Source organism: Neopsephotus bourkii, unplaced genomic scaffold, assembly GCF_033783945.1.
Source record: "Neopsephotus bourkii isolate Nb327-2 ecotype Australia unplaced genomic scaffold, CSIRO-AGI_Nbou_v1 NB_318, whole genome shotgun sequence".
In the NCBI taxonomy this organism is placed as follows: domain Eukaryota; kingdom Metazoa; phylum Chordata; class Aves; order Psittaciformes; family Psittacidae; genus Neopsephotus; species Neopsephotus bourkii.
The window spans coordinates 1,767,399-1,794,960 of record NW_026900826.1 but is presented as its reverse complement, the minus strand read 5'-3'; the positions used below and the strand labels follow the sequence as shown (position 1 = coordinate 1,794,960).

At 38.6% G+C, this 27,562-nt stretch overlaps 2 protein-coding genes across 3 annotated transcripts in view; one reads left to right on the top strand and one right to left on the bottom strand.

Moving 5' to 3' along the window:
- Window positions 1–491: 491 nt before the first annotated feature.
- On the bottom strand, window positions 492–23,708 carry COPS2 (COP9 signalosome subunit 2). 2 transcript variants are annotated; one of them, XM_061347364.1, is made up of 13 exons: window positions 23,481–23,708; window positions 13,421–13,534; window positions 12,286–12,363; window positions 11,608–11,733; window positions 10,052–10,162; window positions 9,838–9,915; window positions 8,806–8,980; window positions 7,580–7,758; window positions 7,419–7,471; window positions 5,012–5,109; window positions 3,203–3,285; window positions 2,031–2,089; window positions 492–1,249 (listed from the first exon to the last, which is right to left on the bottom strand). In XM_061347364.1, the coding sequence occupies exons 1-13, from the start codon at window positions 23,532–23,534 to the stop codon at window positions 1,105–1,107; spliced, it is 1,353 nt and encodes a 450-aa protein (XP_061203348.1). In that variant the 5' UTR covers window positions 23,535–23,708; the 3' UTR covers window positions 492–1,104. The 2 variants fall into 2 exon arrangements, with proteins under 2 accessions (XP_061203348.1, XP_061203349.1); XM_061347365.1 differs by having other exon boundaries at window positions 10,052–10,141; window positions 23,481–23,705.
- A 1,414-nt stretch (window positions 23,709–25,122) lies between these two features.
- GALK2 (galactokinase 2) overlaps window positions 25,123–27,562 on the top strand; it is a 47,233-nt gene continuing 44,793 nt past the window's right edge. Inside the window, exon 1 of the mRNA XM_061347363.1 lies at window positions 25,123–25,254. Within this exon, the coding sequence (XP_061203347.1) occupies window positions 25,202–25,254 (53 nt within the window). The 5' untranslated portion in view covers window positions 25,123–25,201. The remainder of the gene's footprint in view (window positions 25,255–27,562) is intronic.

Here is a 27,562-nt window from a genome sequence, read left to right as displayed (position 1 = left end):
ACTATATTACAATTAAGCATTTGAGACGGATGTATCCCCACACTATACACACAGTGTCATTTTATACACACTGAATTTGGTCAAAACCACCACAGATTAGGAAAAAAAGAGAGATAACAATCAGGGTCTGCATTTCTATTCCCAGGGTACTATTTGGTAAGTCTGTATTATTGAAGTACTGAAATAAATACCAAGCATATTCCTGAGAAACACCAAATACCCACCAGCATCAACTAGACAGGAGTGATACTAGCTGGGTGTCTTGCAAGATACCTGCCAGCTTTTAAGCTCTTAAATATTTATGTTTAATGACTTCCAGGAGGGAAGGGGAGTGGAGAAAAAAATAACAGTCACCAGCACACATACCGAGGTTTAGGCTTAAAAATCTCCATATTATCCTTCATAAGTGGGGTGAAGATGAAGTAATACCTATTTTCTTTTAAAAATAACAAAAGTAAAAGTATAGCGAAAGCACATCAAGAAACAAACTGTACAATTTCTGAACTGCACTGTTTATTTTGCTGCTTGAAACCTAAGTGACAGTATGCCACTATAATTATGGGGTTTCTTCTAAACCTTTACTACACTGCAGGTACAGAAATATACGGACACATTTTTGGAGAACTGACATTTTGCAAAATGCAGCAAACATTTCAATTTATACATGAGAAAAGGAAGTGTTCCAAAGGGTATGCATTTCAAGTTATTGCAGGTTATTTCTGTGAGAGAATTTCTGTAGGTAAAACATGTTTAAAATTAACCAACGGTAATGTGTCAGTGTATTTAAAATCATGACAAAAATCTTCTCTCTGGTCATTAACTGCCCCTTTGACAAATTACTACGATGTTGTTATGTTTAGGGCAAGATGTCAATACAGCATAAATCCCGTGGCATTTTGGTTTTCTTCTGGAGATTAAAGCTGTTTTTTTCTTGGGATAAATGCAGCAGCAAAACACAAACCAGCTGATCAAAAAAGCACTTCTGCCATAACTCCAATAATTTCAGGGCACACCAACCGACAGTAGTTTTGCCATTCCCAGTTCTTTTAAGGTTTATATCACTGCACTGTTGCCTTAAGTACGTTTGTAAAAGCTTGTTTTCTGTTAAGCCAGCTTGCTGACTACAGCCTGGTTGAGAGAATTTAGTTGGTTGGTCCATTTATCTAACGCAGTATACCGTGCACCACCTCTCTTCTGATGATCCAGTTCTAGGAGCTGGTTGACTTGATCAATTCGGCCATGTATAGTGCTGGAAGTAAGTAAGTAAATAAGTAAAATAAATCTCTAATGCACATGGAAATAGGAGCTAGCAATAAATCAGAAGCAAAATAAGAGGTCATCTTATGCAAGACAGAAATAAAAGTCCATTTCAAAATTCAGCACTTCTATAATATATTGACTTGGGTAGTCCTGCCTGTTTAGTTGTCATCATGATTGGAAATCAAATTAATTCATTGGGCAATGCATATTTCATCTTCCAAGCTACAACCCACATAAGAGTCTGAAGCAATACAAGGTAAACAGTCCTTGAAAGTCAAGAAATCGTGGAAAATACTGATTTATTTAAAAAGAAATTAAACCCACGTATGGATTATATTTTCCTAGTAGCTATAATAAGTTATCCTCCAAAAAAAGACTTTACAAATTGTAATGAAGTTTTTAAAGTCAAGCAGAGCAGACTGCTAATCTGTCAACCTGAAAACATACTCAAGCATACATGGGTATAAGCAGCAATTACTAAGAATAATATTTTTTGTAATTTCATAATAATTCAAGTAAACCATTACGTAAATCAAAATTAAAGTACGGACACACCCCTCAATCTCTCTGTTTAATTTTCTTGGCTCATGCCTTACAAATACGCTTTACTGGTTATAAGCCAAGCAAATCCAAAGTCAGCGTCATTATCTTTTAGTTCTAGAATCAACTACTATTGTCACAACGACACAAAAATACTGTTTTGTTGCTTAGTATATGCTTTAATTATTTTAAAGTAATCAAGTATCAGTGATCAAGAATAAAGTACATACTTATCCAATATGCACTGCACAAGCAAGCTTTCCACATCAGCTACATCTATGTTTAACTCCTAAAAGACAAAGAAAACTCATTATGCTGCTACTCCGTTTTGCAACATTAAATCCTTCCAGTCATTATTTTTATATACAGGATTTAATTTGTTTCTTTGTGTTCGAAAGAGCCAATTAAGTAATAAACTATTAAGCAAAGGAACTCCACCCAAAATATACAAAGCCAATGATCAAGAAGAGATCTGTAACCTCTCAGAAAAGGCTGAAAAGCCTAAAGCAAAACTCTTGCAAGCTCCAGAAATGAGTTCCTTTGCTGACTTACTGGAAAACAAAGAAACAAAAAACCACCACCATCACCACACCACCTCCCCTCCAAACCTCACACACACACACAAGAAATAAAAACCCCAAAACCAAAATCCCACCACCAAAACCCAGGAAATAAGAAGAAATAATTTTCAGAAAATAACAGGTTTGCACTCAAAACCATTTAAGGGGCTACTTGCATCTTCCAGCTCAGGCAGGTTCTACAAATCTTAGGTTATCTTAAAAAAAGCCATACAGAGTTCTAAAGAGAATTTAAGCATAAAACCCAGGCACCTCTAATACTTCATGACGTATTTTAGAATGCTGTGAATTTTTGCAAGAAAAATCACGGACTCACAGGAGATGGAAATAGTCATCTATTGTCACTGGGTTTTGATTTTGTTCTTTCCAGATTAGGGAATGAAATCAGTGATTCTAGTATAATAGTTGGTTTGTTCTATTACCACTGTTCCGTAATTCATACAACACAGACATCTGATGATATCTTTTGAACAAAAGGAATTAAAATTTGGATTTTTATGTTCACAACATTTACATTCATAATTACATTTTGAGTTACACACATTTCACTTTTTATGGTTCTCTTTGGAAAACTGCTTTTCTATACCAAGTATAACATGGTAATTGAGTATTTTAGAAATGTATCATAGTACATATTATAAAAAACATTGGGATGACACTTGCAATTTACATTTTCGCACTGCAAAGCTGCCAGCAGTGCTTCAGTATTACTTCATGGTTTATATTTTACATGTTCTATTTCTGGAAGCACTGTATTTATTTAAAAGCTTTTATTCATAATTAATCATTTACTTAAGCAAATGAAAGGCTCCACTGACACATACCTTAGAAATAAAAGGAATATGTATTCTTGTGTAAGGCTTAATTAATTTTATAAGCACTTGTGTTCTGATGTTTCGTAAAAGCTCTGTAAGAGAAAATAAATACTGTAAAAACAACAGTACTGAAATAAAGATGTGATACAGATCCATATAGAAAGATATCCTAAATACCATGATCTTTTAAGGTAGTAATTCATTGAGGAGGAGGAGGATAACAAAGTAAAGGGACCCTTTTTTTTCCAGGGATCCAAGCAACATGTAATTCTGAAGATGGACAGATAGAGTTGAAAACTGTTTGAACACTGAGCAACATATTCCCTAGTAAAAGTTTGTCTTATTCAAACTGGATAAATCATACAGATTATTGCACAATATATCTGCCCCTCTAATTGATGGCTGGAAAGCTTGTCTTGTCCAGAAGTTAAAAGAGGTGCTCTTAAGGCTCTGAAACTTAAGTCTGCGTGCACATAACTTCATGGAGAAAAGTCAGATTTTAAGTTAAAAGATCAGGGCATAATGGTATAATTTTGATGAGGAACTGAAGTATAAAAGAGTCTCCATGAAGTGCCTGCTTTTGCTTTGATAAGATAGTGCAGCCATTGTTTTAGAAATTTGTACGTTGTTAAATTTGGATAAAATGAAAGCATAAATTACAATTGTAAATTAACAGAAAAAGAGCTAGATCTATTTTTACCTAACTAGTTATACAAGCACTGTTTGTATAATGAAAAATAATACTGAAGTCCAGCTTATGTATCTCAACAAAACTAAGGAGATTAAAATAATGAGGCAAAGTATGTAAACATTATAACCATGAATGTACATTCTGTATCATTACAGAGTGAAAACAATGAGAAATCACTAGCATGTGAGGGATGAAACTCAAATTCTCTTCAAACATTTGATTCAACTGTCCTCCATCACTTGCTTTCCAGTTCTGTTATACTTTCTTCCTTAAGCATCCGTCTCTCTAATCTTACAGAATCTCCCTGCAAGACTTTGAAGCTTACCAGTAGTCGACATGTAGCAGCAGTAGAGGGGTTATATTTAGTTTCCCCTGCTGTTTGCCATGTTCTCTTTTACAAACAAGGAGTGTAAGAAAACCAGGTCTCTGCTCTTTTCCTTCATGTAAATATCCCGGTAAATGACCTTGCTATGCCACAGCAAGCCTTATTCTTGATGAAAACAGTAGTTATCTGAGAAACTGGACACTCTTCAAGTGAAGAGACTTTTAAATTATCAGATACATGGTAAATGCAGGGGTAACCATATTTTCTTATGTTAATGGAATGAAAGAGCATTATTTAGTGTGTTCCCCTTGTATTTTAAGTATAGGTACTAGAAATCCAAACATTGTTTTCTATATTAGAATTATGTATCTTGTTACCTATTTTATTACTACACATTTATTAATACAACCTTCATTACACTGTCTACATAGTTTGTCTTTGAAGAAGAAAAATAACCTTATGAACTATTAAACATCTAACTGTTGAGACGGGCACAAACCACCTTTACAAGTAAGGCCTGCCCTTCTTTCATCATTTCAATGGAAAAAAAAAGCCACTACTCAAAATATTCAGTGCATAACAGCACTATAGATACTATCTTAGAATATCCACTCTTGCTAGAACTTTCCCATTCATTCCTGCAATTCTTCATGGTCATTCTACATGCCTGAATGCATGTTGGCCTTGATCAACTTCTAAAGAACTTGGAAACAGTAAAGGAACCATCCACAAGCAATTACAAAGAATTCTTATTCTACCAAGTAATGAAAACAAAAAGGATTAAAATAGCCTGCAAAAATACCTTCAATGTGCTCCCTTATGAAGGGATCGTCCATGATGTTGCTGTGATTTGTTTTCAGAATCTTCTCAAATTCCGTGATGTCGTTATTCTGATAGGCACTGCACAAAACGCAAGAGATTGAATTATTATTTTTAAAAGCTAAACAGACTCCTAAGAGTGTGCTCTATGCTTCTAAAAAAAGCCTGGTAGTAAGTGTTGGTGGCAAGTAATTTTATTCAGAACCTTTATAGGGAAAAACTATTTCAACATGAGGTGCAACAGAAATGCCCTGTCTCCCATTTCCATTTGATCAGTATTTGCAAAAGTTCAGTACGAGCATTTGGTTATTCCACAACTGCACACTAGGTTCAAAACTTCTGTAGTTTAAAAAGTTATTCTTTAAATAAACCTAGAACCTAAAACCAGCCAATTTTGAAAAGTATCACTACTTGAATTTTGGCTTCATGAAGCTATACTTTATGTAACAAATGTGAGCTAAAGGGAGTCTAGAGGGTTGTTGCTGTTTGCAGAATGACCATTTTAAGCTGATTTCTAAAAAATATGAGAAGATGGAAGAAATCCTGACTGCTAGGATCAACCATTAGTAATTCTGGCATAATATTACTTTTTAGGCTTTTATTTACAGCTAATTTTTAGTTTATATATCATTAAACTTGTCAATCTTGTTATATGAGAGCAGATTACGAGAAGGAGGTGGGTTCAGACACCTGTTGTTCAGTAGTGGCACCACAGCATTAGTTAAGAGCATTAGGGTAAAAGCTGTAACCACTGAAACAAGACCTTTTTCTTCAAATATAATGGTTTTACAATTCAAATCTATCATGTTTGCTTACAAGAACAATCAGCTATAATAGGAACTACCTACTAACTAATTAAACTTACACAGTAATTTAGTTATACTAAGCTACAGGCTACCAATGTTTAACCTAGAAGACAGTGTCCAATACATGCTTTCAACTTCTGTTTAATATTAAAATACACATTTTAAGAACAACATTATTTTTCCTTCATAGTCTCTGCATGTTTTTAAATTGTTTTTAAGCTGGTTTAAAAAAAAAAAAAAGTCATCCTTTAATATCAGTAAAATGGGCAAGAAAAAGACCATTAAATTTAACGTGGAACTCAAGTTTATAAAGAATTATATGAATGGAATGGACTGTATCACATGAAACCAGTAAATTTTACTTCATAATTAAAAGGAAATTCAGTCAAGTATATTTCATTGCTTATTCCTCAAGTCTCTTTTTAACATACGTAAAACATTAAAGTTCCCAAAATAGAATATAGGAAGAATTAAAAACATAACTGTAATCTTTGGAATTCATTTTATCTTCTGCGTATTTCTTATCTACACTGCTTTAATTGCATTATTAATTTTAAAGAAGTTACACTCAAATGTCAAGATAAAACATATAAATGAGGAATATGAAGAAAATCAGATTGGGTAAGGCCATCTGGAGTTCCTTCTGCCTCAAATTCACATGGAACCACGACAGTGAAGTAGAAAAGACATGCCTAAAGTGCAGCTATTGTAAATAGTCCCGTAATAAGCTGCTAGATAATTTATTCATGATTATGTCAATAATGGATGAACAGTCTCACTTCCAGAAACAATTTGTATGCATACAGTGGTACATCACCACAGCAGTATCAGAGTAAGGGCTGTTCCAACATGAGATCAACTGGGTATTTCAAAGTGTGAGCAGGCATTACTTCTTACGTAATGAAAAGGTGGGGAGTTTTCCTACATGTTTTTTTACTTATTCATTGTTTTTACCAATAAAGCAAAGGCAGGATGGGTGGATGGAACCGGTTAGCTTCAAAGCACAGTAGACAAAAACTAACTCAGTTCAATTTACTTTACCTAGTGATCTTAATATACTAAAGGTTCTCACATCACTGTTGCATCAAAGAGGTAATGAAGACTTCTTTTGAATTTCACGTTTGAAGGATAGAGGAGATGACCTGACAGTTCAGCTTCATATTCCCAGATTATGAAACTCCTTTAGTAATCATGCCCATGCATCCAGTTAAGTCTGTTGGCTTTGGTATGAGAGGTCAATCTTATCTCAATTTCTCATATATAACCAGCCAAACGCGAAGACCAGTTACCGTGCAAGGTGGGACAACTTTTTTAAGGGAGAAATGAGGTTTTTGCCACTGCATAAGAAATGCAGCATAGTAGAAGATAACAGCACATTTCTGTATCCCTACCTGGTACAGTATATATATTCACTGGCATGTCACAGGAAGTAAGTTTCTTAAGAAAAAACAAACAGTGTACAAATATTTCCCCAATATTTATGAAATAACTATGGTAGCTGTGTAGAGAAAAGCCAAATGCTCCGTTTCTGGTTTGGACACTCCATCTTCTTATTTGTGTTCTCCAGAAAAATTAAAATCTTACCTTACTAAATTTGTCATTGCTAGAATTTCTGGATCATTTTTGTATGGTTTCGCCTAAAGAGAACAGAAAGCACAATATGCATGTTTACATTTTAAATATTTTTTGTCTTTAGGATAATTTCTCTATTGGGGGGGGAGGGAGATGAAAAATTTAATAAATACCTCCTGAGAGTCAAATGGATTTATTCCAGATTTCATGAGCATGTTTGCTAAGACCAAGTATTTTAAGCAAGTGGTTCTTCTGGGGCTCCCTGATTCATCATAATTCTTGAACGCTTCAAAAAAATCAGTATGTGCCTTTTCAAACTCTCCTTCTCTTAAGTGCATTTTGCCTCCACATTCTGAAAAGAAAAAAAACAGATGAAGAGCAAGGAACACTGCGTGCTTGCTGCTGACTACAATAATTGTACTCAGAAGTTCAATGCTATTTCTAAATAGATTACTGAAATATTTTCAGGAGTCTTTTCATTCTGTGAAATTGCTAGGGAAAAGAAAAGCATTAGGGCCTTCACATGCAGCATTGCCATTTGAATAAACCCATTCCAAAGAAGAAAAAACAAAACCCAGCCCACACCATAAATCTGAAAGAACACTAATACTTACAGCCAATAATTAGTTTAACCTTATGTTAAAATAGTAGAAAAACCAAAATGGAATTTATCTCCATTTCAGAGGTAACAGACTTCCTGTATTTATGGAACTCTTCCTATCTGTTGAGCAAAACCACACATTAAAAATGAAAAATTATCCATCTCCTTTTATTTCTGAAGTACCCACTGCTGCCCAATTATCTGTGCAAGTGCCTGCACCGGGGGAAGGGGAAAGGCACAGTATTCTGGAGAGTTTTTTTCAAGTCGAATGGCATGTTTCCACTATCGTTCATCATTATGGTTAATAAATGATATTTTCAAGAACATCTTTAAGCCCTTCAGTTTCTGATTAATTTCACTGAGGTGAGACACCAAGCACAAATTTACAAAAGGGAACAGCAGAAATAGCTGTCCCTCCTGCTAGCAGTCCTGTCTAGCCTTTTTTTATCCTTTGCAAATGCCTTTGCATTTATCCTTTATTGCCTGCTGTGGTGTTTAACATTTAAGTTCAAGTCTTCTTGTTCTTCTATTGCTTCTCTCCTACACTGTATGTAGGCACTGTCCTGCCCTTCTGACCAGTGCATCTGTTACATAGGCACCAAGAACAGCAGAGCTGAAGTCCCACAGGAGGCAAACATTGAATGAGACTGTAGCCAATGCATCTGTAGTCTGTCTGCCTCTTGACCTACAGCATAGCCTGTCTTTACAGCTGGAAGTGGAAGAAACATTAATTATCCAATTTTCATAAAACCCATCTATGCAACAGAAGTTAAAACGAAAAATTCAAGATTAACTTGCCTCTGATAACTCCCATGATCAGCGGATGAGGAATGGCTGACTTGATGTGCAATGACTGTTCATATAGTGCTTTAAGTTTTTTGTTATTTTTCTGTGCTGTATACATTTGAATTTCCAAAGCATAGATTTCCAGTAGTTGAGTACCTTTTTTTAGATCATCTTCCCCATCATCAGTCTAGGATAGATTAAGTAATAAATACTGTGAAATTTTAAGAGAACAGTGATTTCAGTTTTATACTAGTACCAAACACTCTCAATAATTTCCTATCAGAAATAAGGATATTCCTAAAGCTTAAAAAGCTTTGATATAGCAGTTAACACAAAGCGTAATGCTCAAAGAACTTATCACAGGCCAAGTTTTGAAGACTGTTATTAAAAAAAGTCATTATTTTTATTTAATTAAATCTTTTCCTCAGAACTTTGCCCTTTATTTTCTGCTTTTCTTAAACCACACTCTCAGCATATAAATGCAATGACTGACACACACACATATACATATAAATACATACAACTCTCCTGCTGCCTATAACAGAACCATTTCCCAGATATTTACAACCCATTTTTCATGCTGGAAGAAGAAAAGGGGACACAAACAGGCACAGCAGGCAGCATGGCAAATGTCCACCCCCCTTCCAAATGGAAAAGGGACAACTGTACTTTCAGTTTTTAGTAGAGCTCACTTGGAATCTGCAGTATATTTTAAAATAAGTGTCTGTGCATTACAGATTATTCATAATTATTCATATGTCCTTCTCATCCCTGCAGCTGACTAAAAAGAAACTTAATCAGCAATTGTGACTATCTTTTAAAAATCATCTTTAGTCAAGGCATAAAACACATCCTTTTTTGTTCATGTTATCAAACAGATAAAATCAAGCACATTATTTCTTCCCTCTCTACTAAGGCCCAGCAATGGTGCCTCAAAGGCCAACAACAGATGTAAAAAAACCCCTAACAAACAAAACAAATAAAATAACCCTACAAACAACAATGCTGTTTACTAAACTACAGTGATTTGGAATATAAGCGTACCTGGCATGACTGATGCAGCTGACGCAAAATCTTTTGTAATTTTCCATATTCTTCTCGTTCTAAATATAATTTGCCAAGCTGTAATGAGGAAAAAAAAAAACCAAAAAAAAAGCTGAAGTACTAAGGTCTAAGATTTCACAATTATAATTTATAAATAAGAGTCAGCTGAAGGTGTCACAAACCAAAGCAAAGAAGGGTAAGTTGTACATTTTACCTTTGTGTTTGTCTTAAACCACAATCTATCATTCTTAGCATCTTTCAGAGCTTCAAGTGTTGTTTCATAGAATTCCTGAAGCAAATCCATCTGACATAAAAAATCAGAATTCTATAATTGTAAACAGCAAATTTGTACCTGTTAATAAAGTCAGTCTGAACAAACTAAAAGTGCATGCTTGAACTTCAAAATAAGAAAGGTACCTGCATCTTACTGTCTGCTTTTAAACTGTAAAGACCTTCTAAAGTAACAAAACTAAGTGCATTTGCTTCTCTGATATGAAATACCTATCAATATTCACATTTTAAGACTTTAACCATCTATCATGCTACTGAAAATGAAAACCATCTTATACAAGCCCATCTTATATAACCAAGCGATAACATTCTTATGTTGTGTAACAGAAGACTAACACTGGCAGCATTGCTCCTACTTAAAAGGAGAAAAACAAAAATAGTTTCCATACCAAAAAGAAAATACAATTTACAAACAGAGAAATGGTCAAAGGAAAAACTGCTTTCTCCTTTCTACACTACCAGTGCTGCATCAAAAAAAGCTTTTGAGCACATCAATCATTTCTTTGCATAAAACCCCCAAAATGGAAATCAAGTTACTGAGTGTGACCTTTAACAAAGATTTTACAGAAAATGCATTAGTATTGTTTATGGCCATTGTTCTTTGGGGAACAACAGATCTGTGGCTATACATCAGGTTTGGATTTTCGGACTGGCCCTCCAGGCCTGACTCCAACTGCATTTAAACCAAATACACTGACCACTGCCAACAAGGTATACTCTAAGACAATCTTTTAGGCCTTAAGAGTAAACCATCATTCAACTATTAAACTTTCATTTCCTAACAGTGGCAGGACAGGAAGGAATGTGATAATGACAGAGGAGTCATCATTAAAGACCGGTGATCCTCCGATCCTCCTTCACACAGTCAGAGGAGGTTTCTACTCTCCATAAGGCTTCTACATCACCACAAAAGAGAAGGAGCTGGGCTGTGTATTTATGAACATGTAGCTAGCTTGCACAGTATACCCGAAGACAGGCAGTATTTAACACCAACAATTCATTTTAACATTCTTCTAAGGTTCCCTCCTCCCCTCAAAAGAAACAAAACAAAAAACCAACAACAACAAAAAAATCCCAAACACCCCCCCCAAACCAAACAAGAAAAAACCCAGAGAAGGTATTGTTTAATTACAAATCATATTTCAGAAGGCACTTGCACATGTAGCTGCCTAAAGAAACATGCTAAAAAAACAAAACAAAAACCCCCACAAGAAACCACTAGCATTTACTTTACTTATTAGCATAAAGATACCAAGTAAATGTTGCCAAAAAAACCCAAATTTATGAAAAAGTTACTTGTGTTGACAGAATCCATAAAAGGGGGAAATCTATTTTAACATAGGACAGCAAATTAATACTGCAAATGTTCTCTGTTAAGATCAAAGAACCCCAAACCAAGAGAATACCATATACAAAAAAAGTCCATAGTTAAAAACACAAAATGGAAAACCATGAAGAAGAAAGAACTGATGATCTAACCTGCTTGGAAGTAGAGATATAATCAAGAATAGAATTGATGGATTTTTCAGAGTAATTCCTTGTAACTGCACTCCGTATGTAGGTCAATAGCTGTTTATATCTGTTCATCATTTCAGGAAAGTTAGTCTAAAAGAAAAACAAAATCATTTCACAGTTTTTGTTTTAATGATTAAAACCAAAATTATATCTTGCAAATAAACATACAAAAAAAGAAAGCATAACAGAAAAGACTATGCAGCAATGGTTGCTATTAGGAGATTTTACATCACCACTTTATTCATAAGCAGAATGACAAATAACCTCAGGAAGACTGCATAGAATAGGCATTTATCTCAATGAAGAATGCAGAATTGGCTATACAACTGTTTGGAATGGTTGCGTATGTAGCATATAAATTTTTCACTGATTCATTCTGGTGAAGTACACATATATAGAAACATTACTGGTTTCAGTGGTATGATATCTCAGGAGAGCAAGAACTACAGCACCTATTTTGCATCCATTTTGTGTTCTGTTGTGGTTTAAGCACTACCTGTCTGTAGTAGCCATTAACAGATGCAGAAGACAGGTTCTAGCAGATTCAGTTGTCATAGCCATAAATTATAGTAACAGTATAAGATCTCTGGGTCAAATACATATTTATGCCATTTGCTCTCAAATGATAACTGTAATTCTTACCAATTTAAAGTTTATTTTAATCATCTGTTTCAGAGCTTTGAATCCCCATTCTCCTTTTTCACCTTCGAGCTCCAAAACCTGAAATAGAAGAATTTTTAAAATAATATTTATAAAAGCTTTATTCAAACCTAAATTGATTTGCAGCTTGTTTAAAATGTACATGTCGCATACATGCCTTTTCCCCCTCGCTTTGCTCCTTTCAGAATAATGTTTCACTCTGCCCTGCTTTTCAATTTTACTCTTCGCTGACATTGAGAAAGCTAGTGAGAGGTATGTACCTTAATAGTTTTCACAAGTTGGCTGATACAGGGAGAGTCAATTGTTATTTACAGGCAACAGCAACTAAAACAAGTCTAACAGCAGACATTAATGCCACTCCATAAATGCACATACACAAGAAAGTTGTAACATCCCGTGCAACACTGACTCAACCCACCCCCTTGGCTAAATTAATCACAAATTTACACTTCTGGGTTTCTCTGTTTTCTTCACCTATCAGAAAGGCACCTGGGCTTTAAAGTAACAGAATTAAGGGAATGTCTTGTAAGTAAAAATTTTAGCAAGTTTTTGTTTAAGTCATGTATATAATACTGTTAGACACCATGAATAAGCCAAGAGATGGAAAGATCTATATTTTGCTTTAAGAAGTTACATATAACATATTGCTTTCTGGTGACAGTGTGCAAACATTAAAAACTTCAAACTGACATGAAGGAAAGAAAACTCTGTGTCACTTAGTGTTTATACATTTAAAGCTTTGGAATTAGATAGCAAACTAAATATAATACATAAGACACTGGGGGAAACACCATGTCATTTTAAAAAAGAAATGTATCTGGCTTCTATAGCTGACACATGAAAACACACTTAGGACAGTTTAATTAACTTAGTAAATCTTGAAGACTAAAAACTCAGTTCTTTGATAAAATAGGACTATTCCATGTCCTATTTATGCTCCCTAAGAATGATCCTGAAAGGCAGTCAGCCAGGAGTCTAAATTGTCAAGTGGTAAACTTAGCACATAGTAAGCTAAAATATAAGCATTACTCTTAAAATTGCAGAAAATAATCCAAATGATAACAAATATTCCTAAAATGTGAATTGTTACAAGAAAGAGAACATAAAGAAAGAAAACCTTCTGAAAACTGCTTAATGCTGCTTTGGGATCATCTTCCTTCAAAGCTTTGGAATTGTAGTATTGGTTTTCCAGATCCACATTTGGCTCCGAATTGCTATCCTCAGAATATTCCTACATTTTAAAGAAAAAAAAAAGGAAAAAAAAAATTAGCAAGAAAAAAAAGTTCAGACCATTTAATATTCTGTAAAAAAATATAGTAAGGTATATTCCTCAAAATGCTTGTATATTAACAGAAATTTTCCAGTTTAGAGCATGTAACAGGTATGGACTCTTATGATGGTTTCGCCTCTCTGCCATTCCTAGGGCACCCTCACCATCTACCAGCACTTGCCTGTCAACAGATTTCTTTCTGGACTGACAGACTCATAGCTCTGTAAGTTCACTTTTATGACAAGTACAGGTTGTATTACTAAAATTCTGCCTATTTTGGATTTTAAGGACAGATGCCTAATAGCATATGTGATTTCTGTATGTGGATGCGAACATGCTGGCCACCAGTCTTCTGCAAGGCACCCAGTTATATGACTTTTGCTATCCACAGAAAAGACTCTGGCTGAGCTGTCACACAAGTAATGATTCAGCTACAGAGGATATAAAATGCTGCCATGAATCTCTCTCTAATCTGCCTTTTAATGCCATAACGATTCATACTTGTCTAAGGAAATTAAAAAAAAAAGAAAAAGAATAAGAATAATGATGATAACAGCAGCTGCTTCTGTGCTGAGAAGCAGGAGATGATTGAGAAAATGCTACAGACAGTGCCAAAGAGGGTGGGGTGGGGCATAGGCACAATAATTTAATCAAATAATTACCCATCATGTACCCCAGCACCAAACACATGGAGTAATTTACTTCTACCAATTATTACTTCATTAAAAAAAAGAAAGTACTCAGAGGCTTTTTCTGATGAAAAAAACCCTAAATAATTTAACTTCTTTTGCTGAAGGACAGCGTCGCACGTCTGAATGACAAAACACTATCTAAGCTCAAATAATAATTTCATTTGAAGTTTACATGATTCAAAACCATTTCATACCTCTGCATTTTCAAGCCAACTTTTCTGAACAGATTGCTTAGCTATTAGGAGACAAACTGTTTTAACAGAATCTCTCAAATCTCAAAAGTGACTGTTGTCAGAGTAACCTTCCCTTGTAACAATATTAAACTGCATAGTCAGGTGCCCTTCTTTAGGTTTGAATTTCTTCTTTTACTGTCCTCCTTCACCATGCACTTCACATTTATTCTTCTATTCATTCATTCATGTATTTCTAGTATTAATGGACTCCTTCAAAACCATGAGAAGGAATGAAAAGAAGATGAGGCAAAAAAGCTCTTTTAAATTTAAATTAGCTCTCTCTTCCCTACAGTGCAAGCAAATCTTTCATAAGTTTAATTATTTTTTTATTTTCTGATGGAAAAACTAACTATGGGAGCTTACAGTTGGCCCAGATTTTATTGAACATGGTCCTTGAAACATTTATCCTTCAACCTGATAATATTTCTGTTTCTTACAGGCAGGGAAGTTGCTCATGTATGTATGTATTTATACTCACATAACGTATTAGTATTTAGTGAGAATGAAATGGACTTTAAAGCCTAGTGAATCCCACAAACCTGTCTTCTGAATTCCCAGAGAACTACAAAACTTGGTATTGAAAAATGCAGACAAATGGGAAGCAAGTGTCCTATTCCATTGAGCAGACTTTGCTGGTTTCATTAATTCTTTACCCTATTGATCCAACACTGATGGAGCTGCTACAAGAACATACACATGATGACAACAGCTGTAAGCACATCACGCAGCTGAAGAAGATCCAGGCTGCCAAAGCTTAAACAACACAGCATTTAAGATACATGTAATCAGCTGATGTCTTGTTTACACTGAACTTGAGCAACAGGGAATATTTTTGGCTTATGTATCTATTTGTAAAGATAAAAGGAGAGCAACCTAAATTAATTCCTTTTAGGAAGCAATGTGCTCTGTTAGCATACAGCCAGAAACATCTGAATTTTCATCTTAGCTCTGGCAGTGATTCTGGAAGCCTTTTCTCAGATAATTTTTCTCAATGGTACTTAAATACCCCATAAAGCTATTTTTATAATAGTATTAATAATTACTAGTGTTAAGCCTATATACCTTGTTTTTCTAATGGACACCCTTCAAAATGCATCAAAGGCAGTGTTCTATGTTCCCACAGCTGTATTTTTCCACCACTTGATGCCTATTTGCCTTACATCTAATTTAGGATGTTGATACAGACTCATGACTCTAAGGGAGACAGGGCTTTCCTACTTCCAGAAAATGTAATGTAAGGTGCTTACTTTAAAAGACACATTTAGACTTAATGGCTGTGGAAAAAAAAAAAAAATCAGCTATGAACTAAGTAGGAGATGATGCTGTGAATCTTTAAAACTATTAAAAAAAACTCCAAACCTGCTATGTAGTAGATACTGAATCTTAATTTACGCATCAGTGCTAACGATGCCAATGCTGATCGATTCAGAAGGACCAGCACTCCATCTTCTTTGATGCAGAGATGGCTTAGTGCAGTATGATACGGATGTGAGATAATTCATACAATCATAGAATAGTTAGGGTTGGAAAGGACCTTAAGATCATCTAGTTCCAAAGGAGGAGGAAAGGAAAAGTGTGAAGCTGTATCAAAGTTCAAACCAAGAAAAAGATGCATTTCCTTCCCAGTACTGAAAACAGGAAAGTTCTTTTAACAATAAATTCAGATACCAAACACCTGACCTTTCTGCACGCTGTTTTTTAACACCCATGCTTCCTTCTTGAACAACTTCCCTGGCTCAACCCTTTCAGGTGAGAAACTTTCTTGCATCAAACAATGCAGTAAAAATAAAAGTGCACAGAAATTAGGCAGAATATCAGGTTTACAAAAAGGATTTCTATGTAAGGCTAAGCATCTCTACTGTACCATCTAGACCTAATATTCTGCATAGCGAAGAGCACCCTTAATTATTACCTTAACGTATAAAAGCACCTGTGTGATATAATTTAGCTCCAGCTGATACAAAAAAAGGCAACAGGCCTAAGAACTTTCTTTAATAAGATAGTGGTGATATTTTCAAATGGACATCAACACTACCAGTTCAAATAAAAACAACAGAAGTCTGAGTACATAGAACTGATCTTTGAAACTCATTTAGCTCTCCCTGAGAGGATCAAAACAAACAAGTGGGGTTTTTTTTTAATCATTAATCATTACATTAGAAAGCCCTGATGCAGCTTTTAAAAAATGTAGTTAAAAGACACGTTAGACATTATTTAAGCACTACTTCACTGAATATCTGAGTGTTCTAAATGCAGTCAGTTATAAACAATCCAATCCAATCACATCACTTTTTGAAGGAAGAAAAACTACCATAGTAGCTAAACTGTAATGGAGACAGAACCTCTGATGTAGCTTACTCTGTCTGGAACACAGCTCTTTCAAGTAATGTTATTAAGAGATAAATTAGTACCAAGGAACCAATTTAAGTCTTTATTATACTGTGGATTATGTTTTCACAAAATTCATTTCAACTAGTAAACAGCCTTTAAACATTAAGCCTCAGCTTCTAAAATGAAAACGCGCAGAAGACTTTTCACTCCAGTCAGCTTTAGTCATCCTTTTTACAGCACAGATCCATTTGCAGTTCCTCCACTAGCAAAGGCAGGTTAAAGGCACCCAGCACTTCCCGATCCTCTAGTCCTAGCATCTTCTTTCCCCCTTCACTGCAGCAATTCAACATTTTATGTGTACGACTCCTTCAGGATGGCAGATCCTGCTGGGGAGGATCTGCCAACACTTACCCAGAAGAAGTCCTAAGGCTGGTGAGCGATGGAGCAGGCAACCAGGGAGGGTAAGAAAACCAGCTGTGGTTTTCTGTAGCAGGAGTCTTAGTCAATGTGGTCTTGAGATTATATTGTGCTCTTGAAGTATGGCAGAATAAGGTACATGAACTTGGAGACCGTTAACACTGTATCAGTGACACGTAACAGTAGATATGTGGCACTCTGGCAGATAACCAGGTTAATGTGCCACTCTAAATAAAATTAAACATGTACGAAACCAAGATAAAAACATTTTGTGAAAACTACCCTTGTAACTAACTTTCATGTCCCCTCTCTTGCCTAAAGCACTTCCCTAACCTCTATATGGAAAGTGGAGGGGTGGTCTGAACTTTTGCTTCACTCTATAGGAACCGAACTCCTACTTTGCAAACCTTTTTCCAAAAAAAGAAAAAGTAACTAGAGAGAGAACAACTTTCAGACAAAAGACACAATAGAAAGGGTTCTATTTCTGTATAAATTTATCCTTCAAGGCCATTGTTAACAATACTTATTACTGTCCATTTTCAATTGCTGGTAATTTTACCAAATTTCAACCACTGGGGCTGATTCAAACCATTCATTTTTGTTGAAGTGCAATTGTTTCTGAGAATAAGTCTGGTACAAATTTTATTTTACTTCAGCTAAGTTTGTTTCATAACCATGACATTTAGGAGCCCTGCTAACTCTAGGATTTGGAGCAAAGACCTGGTATTTTGCAAGAGCACTAGTGATGTGGGTTGGGGGAGAGGGGGCGCTTTGTTTGCTTTTAAAAACACAAAAATGCCCAAATGAGGCCAACAATAACAAAAGAAGACAGTAACTCCTCAATATATTAATATACTAGCTTGCCAGATAAATTTCTTGAACATTTCACCTACAATAAACATGCACTATTTTCACATAGCTCATACACACTGGCTGCCAAAGTAACCAACCAAATACCATGCCAGCAGCAAGTACAACTTGCATTTGCTCTTCCTGGACCATTGGCCCCAGGCACCCACACAAAAAGCAAGTAACAGTTTCTATGTGCATTTGCCACTGGTATCCAGGCACATGAATACAAAAAAAGCAATCAGACTGGAATGCAAAAGAGCAAGGAGAAAAAGAACAGAGGCAAACCCTGAGAGTAAAATCAAGAGTGTGATTTGTGTAAAAAGTCTGCAACCACTCAACCATGCACTGCATATCCAGGTTTTCTCTTCCAACTTCCAGGTCTCTGCTCCTACTCACTAACACTACAAGTGATGTAGTGACTGCTGGCTCACACCAGGGCTGACACCAGGAATCAGTCTGTGAAGCCAGCAATTTGCAGTGGGGTCAGTACAGTCTCATGGAAGGACACTGCTCTCTGCCTTTTATTTCTTTTAAACAGAAGTTGGAAGAGGCACATAAATGAGACAGGAGACTGCAGAAATAAAATCCCTGGTATTATGACATGTGAGGAGTACTGCAAAGAAGTGCCTTTTCATTCTGCCTCTATCACACAGCTGTCGTTTGCTGTGTGCATCGTTTTCTACAAGTCCAGGTTTTAGCATACCTTAGATCTAATTTACTTCTGTTTAACACCCAACTGTATATCAGATCTGGGGAACTCTGTTCTGAACACAGTGCTAATTAACTCTCTCAAAAAAAACTCAAACCAACAAAAACCAGAACTTACTGACGCTTGTCAATATTCAGATGCAAAGACTTTACTAATTATTCTCATGCTTTTTGCCTCAATGCTTACTTCTGAGATGTTATTGTAATGAGCAAAATAAGCCCCAAATACATTAATTCTGTGTTTAAAAATGAGTCTGAAGAGAATGCACAAAATAAAATATCAGGACACACACTGAATCTATAAAAATATGAAGCAATAATTAATTCACAGAACAGAATATCCTGCCCTCCTTAAAGCTTGCTTATTTTTTTTTTAACCAAATACCAATGTAATTAAACCTAACAAAGAAACAGAAGGGTAAAGTGGATCTGCTCGACTTGGAATTGTTTGCAATATACATATATATGTATTCTTTTTAAGCGATGGCAACACTAAAACGAAGAGTTGGGAAAAGGTGACCGTATCTGCATGAAACTTCAATTCTACCTATTAAATGCATCCATATAATGTAGGAAAATCTCACTTTCTATTGATGAGACTGCTTATCAAGTTTGGTAACATACAGAAATTCCTTTTGAAATGGAGCGTATTTCTCCCTGTTGGAAACAAAGAGTGAACCGATTCACATTTACTAAACTACCACTCTGAGAGCTTGAAATAAAAAGTAGCACTGCCTATTTGTCAATATTAATGCAGCCTGAAAAAGGAAATCCTCAGTAATCTGAAGGCACGCTCCCCATAGTTGAGCTGTGTCCATGAACCTGTAGTCATCTCACTGAGGTGCAGACTGCTAGCTCTTTGCTGGAATTGTGTACAGCTTTTCTACTGAAGTGACTGAAATAATACAACTCCGTAACATTAAAAGATAAGCTGCTCAGCAGACAAATTCGTCTTTCCTCCAGAACACAATAAAATGTCTCATTAAGAGCACCACAGACAAATCCTCATTTATTTAAAACAAGGGAAAAAAAAGAATCAAGTAGATGTACTACAACAACTGTCAATGTGTTGTCATTGTGCCTGGAAGAATCAATTTCTGGAGAAAGGCTGAATTTAGTCTCAAAGTCAATTCTAAATATAGCTTTTTGTTTGAGACTGAAAACAAAAGTGAAATTTACAATGGCCCTTCCTTCTTTCTCCTTCTCCACCCTTGAGCAGAAGCTAGTAAAAAGAACTTGGATGGAAATCATATAAGGCACCTAACAGCACCAAACTAGAAATTAAAATTGAGTGGTTTTCCTAATGACCAGTAAACATTACTCTGGTCATTGAAGCATAAAGTGGAATAATCCATATTATAATCAAGGCTGTCACTGTGCATTACCAGCAAATTGTGAATCTAGGTTCATCCACCCACAAATATAAATGGATTTTTTTCCTCATACCAGGATCTTATTAACATGCAAAACCCTTGACTTTTAGCCCAATAAAAACAAACAACCAGAAACAGTCAACCCTGACCATAGAACAGAATCATAGAATGGTCTGGGTTGGAAAGGACCTTAAGCTCATTCAGTTCCAACCCCCTCTGCCATTGGCAGAGACACCTTCCACTAGAGCAGGTTGCTCAAAGTCCCATCCAACCTGACCTTGAACACTTCCAGGGATGGGGCAGCCACAGCTTCTCCGGGCAACCTGTGCCAGTGCCTCACCACCCTCACAATAAAGAATTTATTCCCTGTATCTAATCTAAATCTCCCCTGTTTAAAATCTTCATATGGGAGGTGTTCCAGCCCTCTAAGCATCCTTGTGGCCCTATTGTATCTCATCTATCAAGTGGGTAGTCTTCAGCTGTTTAACAGTGTAGTAATTAATTATACAAAAATCTATGATGAAGCTGGGAAAGATCTGGGGCTTCAGAATATCTGTGCACATTTTGGTTCACGTGTAAAACATTTGCATACTTAAGGATATTTAACTGACTGGTTCTACATAATCAGCAGGTTCAAGAGCATGTTTAAAGAGGAACAGCTATAATCACCTTCTAGTAACAGCTGACAAAATGAAAACTTTTGGGGGAGTCTTCTTTTCATTATTATTTTTATGCTAGTAGCTATCCTGAGAGACCTGAATCTAGTTTTGCCATGCTGTATGTTTACTAAATAGCTATTTTTTCCTTTTATTATTTCTGTAATTACTGCCTCTCCTCCAATCCCTTAAAAGAATTATTCACTAACACATATGATCCTTTATTTTCAATTCTGTACTCATCTGGAGTACTCTGGTTTGTACTCTTTTTTTTGTTGTTGATTCAAACACTTCTGCAGCAGCCTTTACACTGAACTTGAGAACCACAGATCTCCTTATAGCCATTCCTTAATTTACCTTCATTTACAGTAACATGAAAGGAACAAATTGGGCCTTGACTTCAGGGCCCCTAACTATTTTCCAAAACAGTTTTGTGGTACACTGCTATAACAGTCTCAAGCACGTTTGGAAACAACCTCCAATCATGGCTGGTTTGTTCGAGAATGCTGAAACTAGTCTGGCTAGAATATTTTTATTCTTACATTCTGTGTTATTTTGGGGGTTTCCCCCATCAGTTATAAACACGAATAAAATTTAAACAACCTGTTTTACTTAAATATCCTGTGTATTATTTAAAGTTTTACAAAGCAATTACATACTGAAAAGAAAAACCTGACAGACTTCTCATTATTTCAAGCAGTATTTCTTTTTCATTTTGGAAAGCTCTGGGCTAGTGGTAATTTATAACAATGAAAACAATCCAGGAAAAGTAACTGATCAGGAGCTGACATTTGCCACAAGCAAGAAGTTTCAGAAAGGCTTTCCAATGAGGAATAAAGCTCTTCCGAAAACAGATCCCCAGGAAAAAGCATTAGACCAGTAATTATTCTAGGGGAAAACATTACACACCATGAGCTGAGCTGCATTCTTACTCAGATTCACATGTAGAAAATTGCATTTAAGGATTGGAAAATTCAATTCCAAAGGTTTCTCTACATGTGCAGTTCTCATGCTAACTATATTCATCAGGAATTCAGCTGTGTTTGTATTTTTTTGTATTGTTTTGTATTCTTTTGATTGTATAACACGAAAAAATAAACACAGTATCTTAAATCACAACATGGATTTCAGTGTTAGTGGAAGTGAATGGCAATTTATTGTGGAACAAACTGGATCAGTAACATATTTTTAATAGTCTCAGTGTATTTCCTCCAGAAACCTTGTTTCTAAAAGTTTGTGAATTCATTCATGGACTTAAGTAGGACACTAACGGTTCCGTAATACTAACATAAGGAGCTCATAAGGTTAAGGTGATAACGCACATCAAACAAGCGCTCTTATGTGAATTTCAGATACTCAAAACTAGAGCTTTTATTCTATAGCCAATGTCATCTAGCCATTCTGGGCCGCTCTTAACAAGAATGGCCCAGAAATCATGTCAAAAAAAATCAGACAAGTCTTTTAAGTGAATCCTTAAGTAGCAGCGGTTATTAAATGACCTGGTAGAAAGTAAACCTTCCAGAAGCAAGTGTCCAGGGTTTTTCAGTGAAATTGCAGTACTGTACACACAGGTTTAGCTGGAATGAATGAAGTATCATTCAAAGCTCAACCAGACAGCTTTTTAAACATGCCTCTGTTAAAAAACCAAAACAACCCAAAAAAAACCAACCAAACCTCAAGCTCCAATATAAGATAATGGCAATAGAATTACAACTAATCGAAAGCAGAGAAAACATTTTTTGTTTCAAATATGACACCTACTTTGTTTACCAACATACCCCAAGATGGTTTTACTAATTGAAAAAAAATTGGGGTTTAATAATTTAAAAGATACTCATTACATCAAAGCAATCCTATTACATTCCCAAATTCCCCCCGAAAAACTGGTCTGTTGCTAACGGCAAGCAGCATTTTTTTTTTAACTGTAAAACCTCAGAACAAAATCTGTTGTGAAAAATGTAACCCCGTACAACATGAAACCCCCAAAACACTGCAATTAACAAAAGAAGAGGGGTGGGGCGAGGAGAAGCTTGCTAAGACTATAAGGCAAAAAAGTTAACACCGAGCGCACCCTTGGCATGTTGCATCAGAAACCGGCTGCATGGCCATTTCTCCTCACTCTCCTTTCTCTTCCCCCCACTTTCCCCTCAGTTGGACGCTTAGGCAAGCACACGAATGGCATCTACCCCCAAGGCCCGGCCGCAGCCACGGGCGGGGAGGAGGACAGACAACTTCATGACTTCACTTCGTGCCCGACACTTGGGCCAGAAGCAGGACGGAGGGAGAGAGAGCGTCGGTGCTTTCCCTTCCCCTGACTCCTGCGGAGGACAGACGGGGCCCCACGCTCTCCCGGGGCCTAGCTAGCTGTCCAGAGCCAAAGTTGGCCTTTTCTCTGCTACGAGGTGGCCGGCTCCCCTGCGGGACCGGCTCCGAAAGCAGCACCCGCCCTCAAAGCCGCTGCTGGCCGCCACCCCCCCTCCTCCCCGGGAGGGAAGCTTCATCCTGTCAGTGCTCCTGCACGGGGCAGCAGCCGGAGGGGCTGCGGCGAGCGGCGGACGCGCCGCGCTAGCCCCGGCCCGGAGCCGCCCCGCTCCCGCTCGACTCCTGTCCGCCCCGCTAAGCCGCCGCGTCTCCCCGTGCCCTACCAAGTCGTAGTCCTCCTCATCATCGCACATGAAATCATCCTCCATGTCAGACATCTTGGCCGGAGGACGGGCGAGGGGGGGGGGGAAGGAGGCACCGAAGACAACCCCTTCTCCCACAACCCCGTGCGGCGCTGCCCAATGTGGCTCCGCTTCGCCCGGAACCCGCAGCCACCCGCTTCCCTCCCGCCCCCGTCCCGGAGCACACGGAACCCAATCCGCGCTGCACCACCGCCGGCTTCCTCTCCTTGCTAGCAACCAGCCCCTAGCAACGGCAGCCAGCCTCCCTCAGTCCCTCCCGCCCTGTAGCGGGTCGCTGCGACACCGCCTTGCCCCCTGACGCCAAAGGGGCCTCCCCGGCGGCGCCGCGCCTCGGTGGGGCGCTGGGCCTTTGGGCCTCCGGGCAGTGGCTCTGCAGCCGCCCGCGTGCCGCGATGGCGGGGGTGGTGTCCGTGTGTCCTGGTGTGAGCAGGCCGGGCCCGCAGCGAGAGCTGGGGCTGGGCGTCCCCGGGTGGCAAATTCAAACAGCCCGGCCGCGGGCCGATGCCGGCCGCGCCGCTCGGTCCTCAGGGCAGGCTGCGTGCCCCTTGGTGCCGCCGAACAACTTAAGAGGGACTGCGCTGCTATACACCAACAATACCGCAGCAGCAGTTTTGAACTGCGTAAATGTAAAAAACACGGCCCTTACAAAACACCGGCTTTGTGAAGATTTTTACACAGTAATTTCTGCTGCCACCTTCAACTGGGGAAAAACACCCGACAGACAAGCTCTGCCTCTCCACAAACACGAGGCCCGTGGTTCTCATACGTTCACAGTGTTTGTTGGGTGTTCAGATTGTTCTTTTGGTGGTCTTTTTATATTATTACAGGTTTTCTAATGGCTTGGGTTTTCTTTTGTCTTCCTGTGGCTAAGTTCTTTAAAAACCTGGTTTCTACTCTGTCAAACACAAATCGGGAGAAGGTTTTGCCTCAGAAAAATACATAAATCCACAGTGAAATCTCAGTGTCACTATGCTTCTCTCAGTACAAGCACTTAGAAGCTTAAGTTGAATTCTAGAGGCTTTAACATAGCAAAATACAATGAGTGAGCATTTGAAAAGCTTAGTTCTTCAAAGTAACTGCAGCCATTAACCTTGAGGGGTGAAGAGGAGCTGCGAGACCGCCAATTTGAGGGAGGCTGGAAGAACCCCAGAGGCTGGAAGAACACCAGAAAGATAAGAAAACCTAGGGGGTGGATACCGCCGCAGGGGATCGCACTGTCAGTTCATTGCTTCCATTCTTATCGTGGTTTTCCGGGGAACAGAAGCTGGTCTAGCGAACGGCACTGGGGGCGATGCCAACCCGGGGCGGCTACACCTGGCCCCGCGCATCGGCTTTGAAGTCTCTCTGTTGCCTGCTGAATTCTGACAGGATTAAAGGAAAAACCCTTCCCTTCACCTGTCGAAGCGGCTTTCGTGTCACGTCTGGGCCATGGTGGGCGAGGAGCTGAGGGCTGAGCGGCCCCACAGCGTGTGCGCTGCGGGTACCCGGTGTGCCTGGAGCCGGGCCTGGGGCTGAGCGCCTCACCCGTGCCCTGCCACCGGCGCCGGGGCGGGGAGGAGGCCGGGCTGCCAGCTCTGCCGCCCGGAAGGACGGTGTCTGCCTGTCCCGTGACAGGGCTCCAGCCGGAGGCATCGCATCGTGCCGCTGCCCGCCTCAGCCAGGAGCCGGCGCGGGGAGCCGCCATGGCGGCGGAGGCTCCCGGCACCCTCCCGGTTCAGCTGGTGGAGCAGCCCAGGTGGGTGGGTCGCTCCACGCGACCCCGGCCCCGAAGCGGGGGGCCACGTCCGCAGGCGGGACGCGGAAGTCCGCGGCCGTTTAAGCCCGCGCTGGCGGTGTGCAGGCGGGCAGGGGAGGTGGAGGGCAGATGGGACGGTCCGTGCCCGTGCTCCTGGTCTGAGGTGGCGGGGTTTTGACCGGTGCTGTTCTGTTTTGCCTGCACACAAACAGGGTGACGCTTCCATTCTGTGTGGCTCCGGGAGCATCCCTTCCGCAGCCACATTGGCCCGGGCGGACTTTGGTTTCTCGGCCGGCCCGGGTCCCTTCTCCCGCCCCTTCCCCAGGGAACACGGCTCCCTGCAGCCCCTCGCACAGTGTCCCGGGGGCGGCAGGAGGCACGATTCACTCGTCTTTGCTCCGAGCATCTTTTATGTTTCCACATTTTTGGGGATATCGATTATCCTCTCAACCTTTTGGTTATAAAAGAAATGCCCATGCCATTCCCTGGCACACCGTAGGTCTGGTTCTGCGTTGATATGCCCACAGCTCGTGCCAACTCATGTGCTTTCGCCATGGAGCTGCACTGGGTGCGTGGAAGTAGGATGCACAAATGGTTCAAATGAACCTTTTTACCTGTGTTAACACTGGAGAAAGGTAATTTATCCATTTGTGTCACTTCAGTGTGATTGCACTGTGTTTCGATGACAGTCGCGTGGCAAGGATGAGTCCGGTATTTCCAGACGTGGGTGGATGTGTGAAGTTGCGAAGGATGCCTTTGCTTAACACTTCTGATAATGATCTTTGATGTAGGTGCTTAAAATGCAGAGTGCCAGTTGCAGCATCAAGGCCAAAGGCTGTAAATAGCCTTTCATCAGGCCTGCTTGTAAAACCCACATTCAAAAGAGATCAATCAGCACTTAGATAAACATGCCCCTATGACTGCACTGTTTGTTCTTTGTCTCTTGGTACCAACACCACTATAAAAATATCTGTGAAACAAGGAAGTGTTCTAAATACTGACACAAAAAGGAATAAAGTTAACACCTAAAATTCTGCCAACAGATTTCCCCCTTGGACTATAATAGTATTAATGTGATCTAGAAAAGAGATTGTACAATGAAAGGGCAGAAACTGCTTCTGCTAATTGGAATAGGGATAAACCAGTCAATACTAGAGGAGATTATAAGAAGGGGAAATTATAAAGGGACCTAATACAGCTTTGTTGCTGAGCACCACAATGGAAAAGTACTGAAAGATCCGTTGGGGAAAAAAAAAAATCACAACAAATAATATTTTGTAGTTTTCCATCTAACCCACCCCCCCAAAAAAACCCCATTCAAATATATGCAGTTGGACAATAAGACAGCTTTTACAAAGAAGTACAAACTAAATAATTGACTGTGAAATGTTGTAACATCTGTTTCTTGTTGCTGTTTTCTTACTTGCGCTTTGCATTAACTAGGCTTCAAGTTTTAGACTAAATGTAGAAATCTTAGCATGGTTCCTGTTACTAGATTCTTGTTTGTAGACTAAAACCCCAGAAAATAAATTTAGTTGGCTACATGCTTGAAAGCCAACAGTGTTTGCCAGTGAAATGTTGTAAGTCCCATTCTAAAGATTATTTTTCTTGTATTCCTAGTGCTTTTTCATCATTTTAGTCTGCTGCTTACAGTAATGAAAGTTAATTGGTTAGTGCGCAACCTAAATTGCTTTAAGGTAGTTTTGAAGTGAATCGCTATCAAATTTCTTATGCTTCACAAAGATAATGGCTCAGTCTCTTCCAGGTCTTTGTTTACCCCTGTTCCTGCATGACACACTAAACCATCCCAACTTTGCAAACACAGGGTGGAAGCTAGATACCTTTACAGTCTTAGGAAATAAAGCAATATGCCACGTTTTACTTTGCATTGGAATGTTCAGTTCATGGCATGTCCAGAACGTCCAAATGGAAAACCTGAAGAACTTTCTGGGAACTGCTGCTGTAAACCTGTAAATACTAAGTAGCAGGGTTAATCTGAGGTTTGGAACATTACTTCTCTGTATATGCTTTTGTACAAGAATAGGGTAGTGTCTAATGTGGAAATTGATAAAAGTTAAAACTTAGAGGAAAATGAATTTGCTCTGGGCTGGTACAGTCAGATCTGACTCTGAAGGGAGTATCTGTGTGTGTGTGACAAATCTTAGTGCCACAGAGGAGCCACTGGTCCACACTGACAAATTCTTCTTCAATGGCTAACAGATTTACAGAGCTGCAGAGTTTTAAATAAGTCACCTTCCATCCTTTTCAAGTGAACATACATATTTCTTATTCATCTGAATATTCTAAA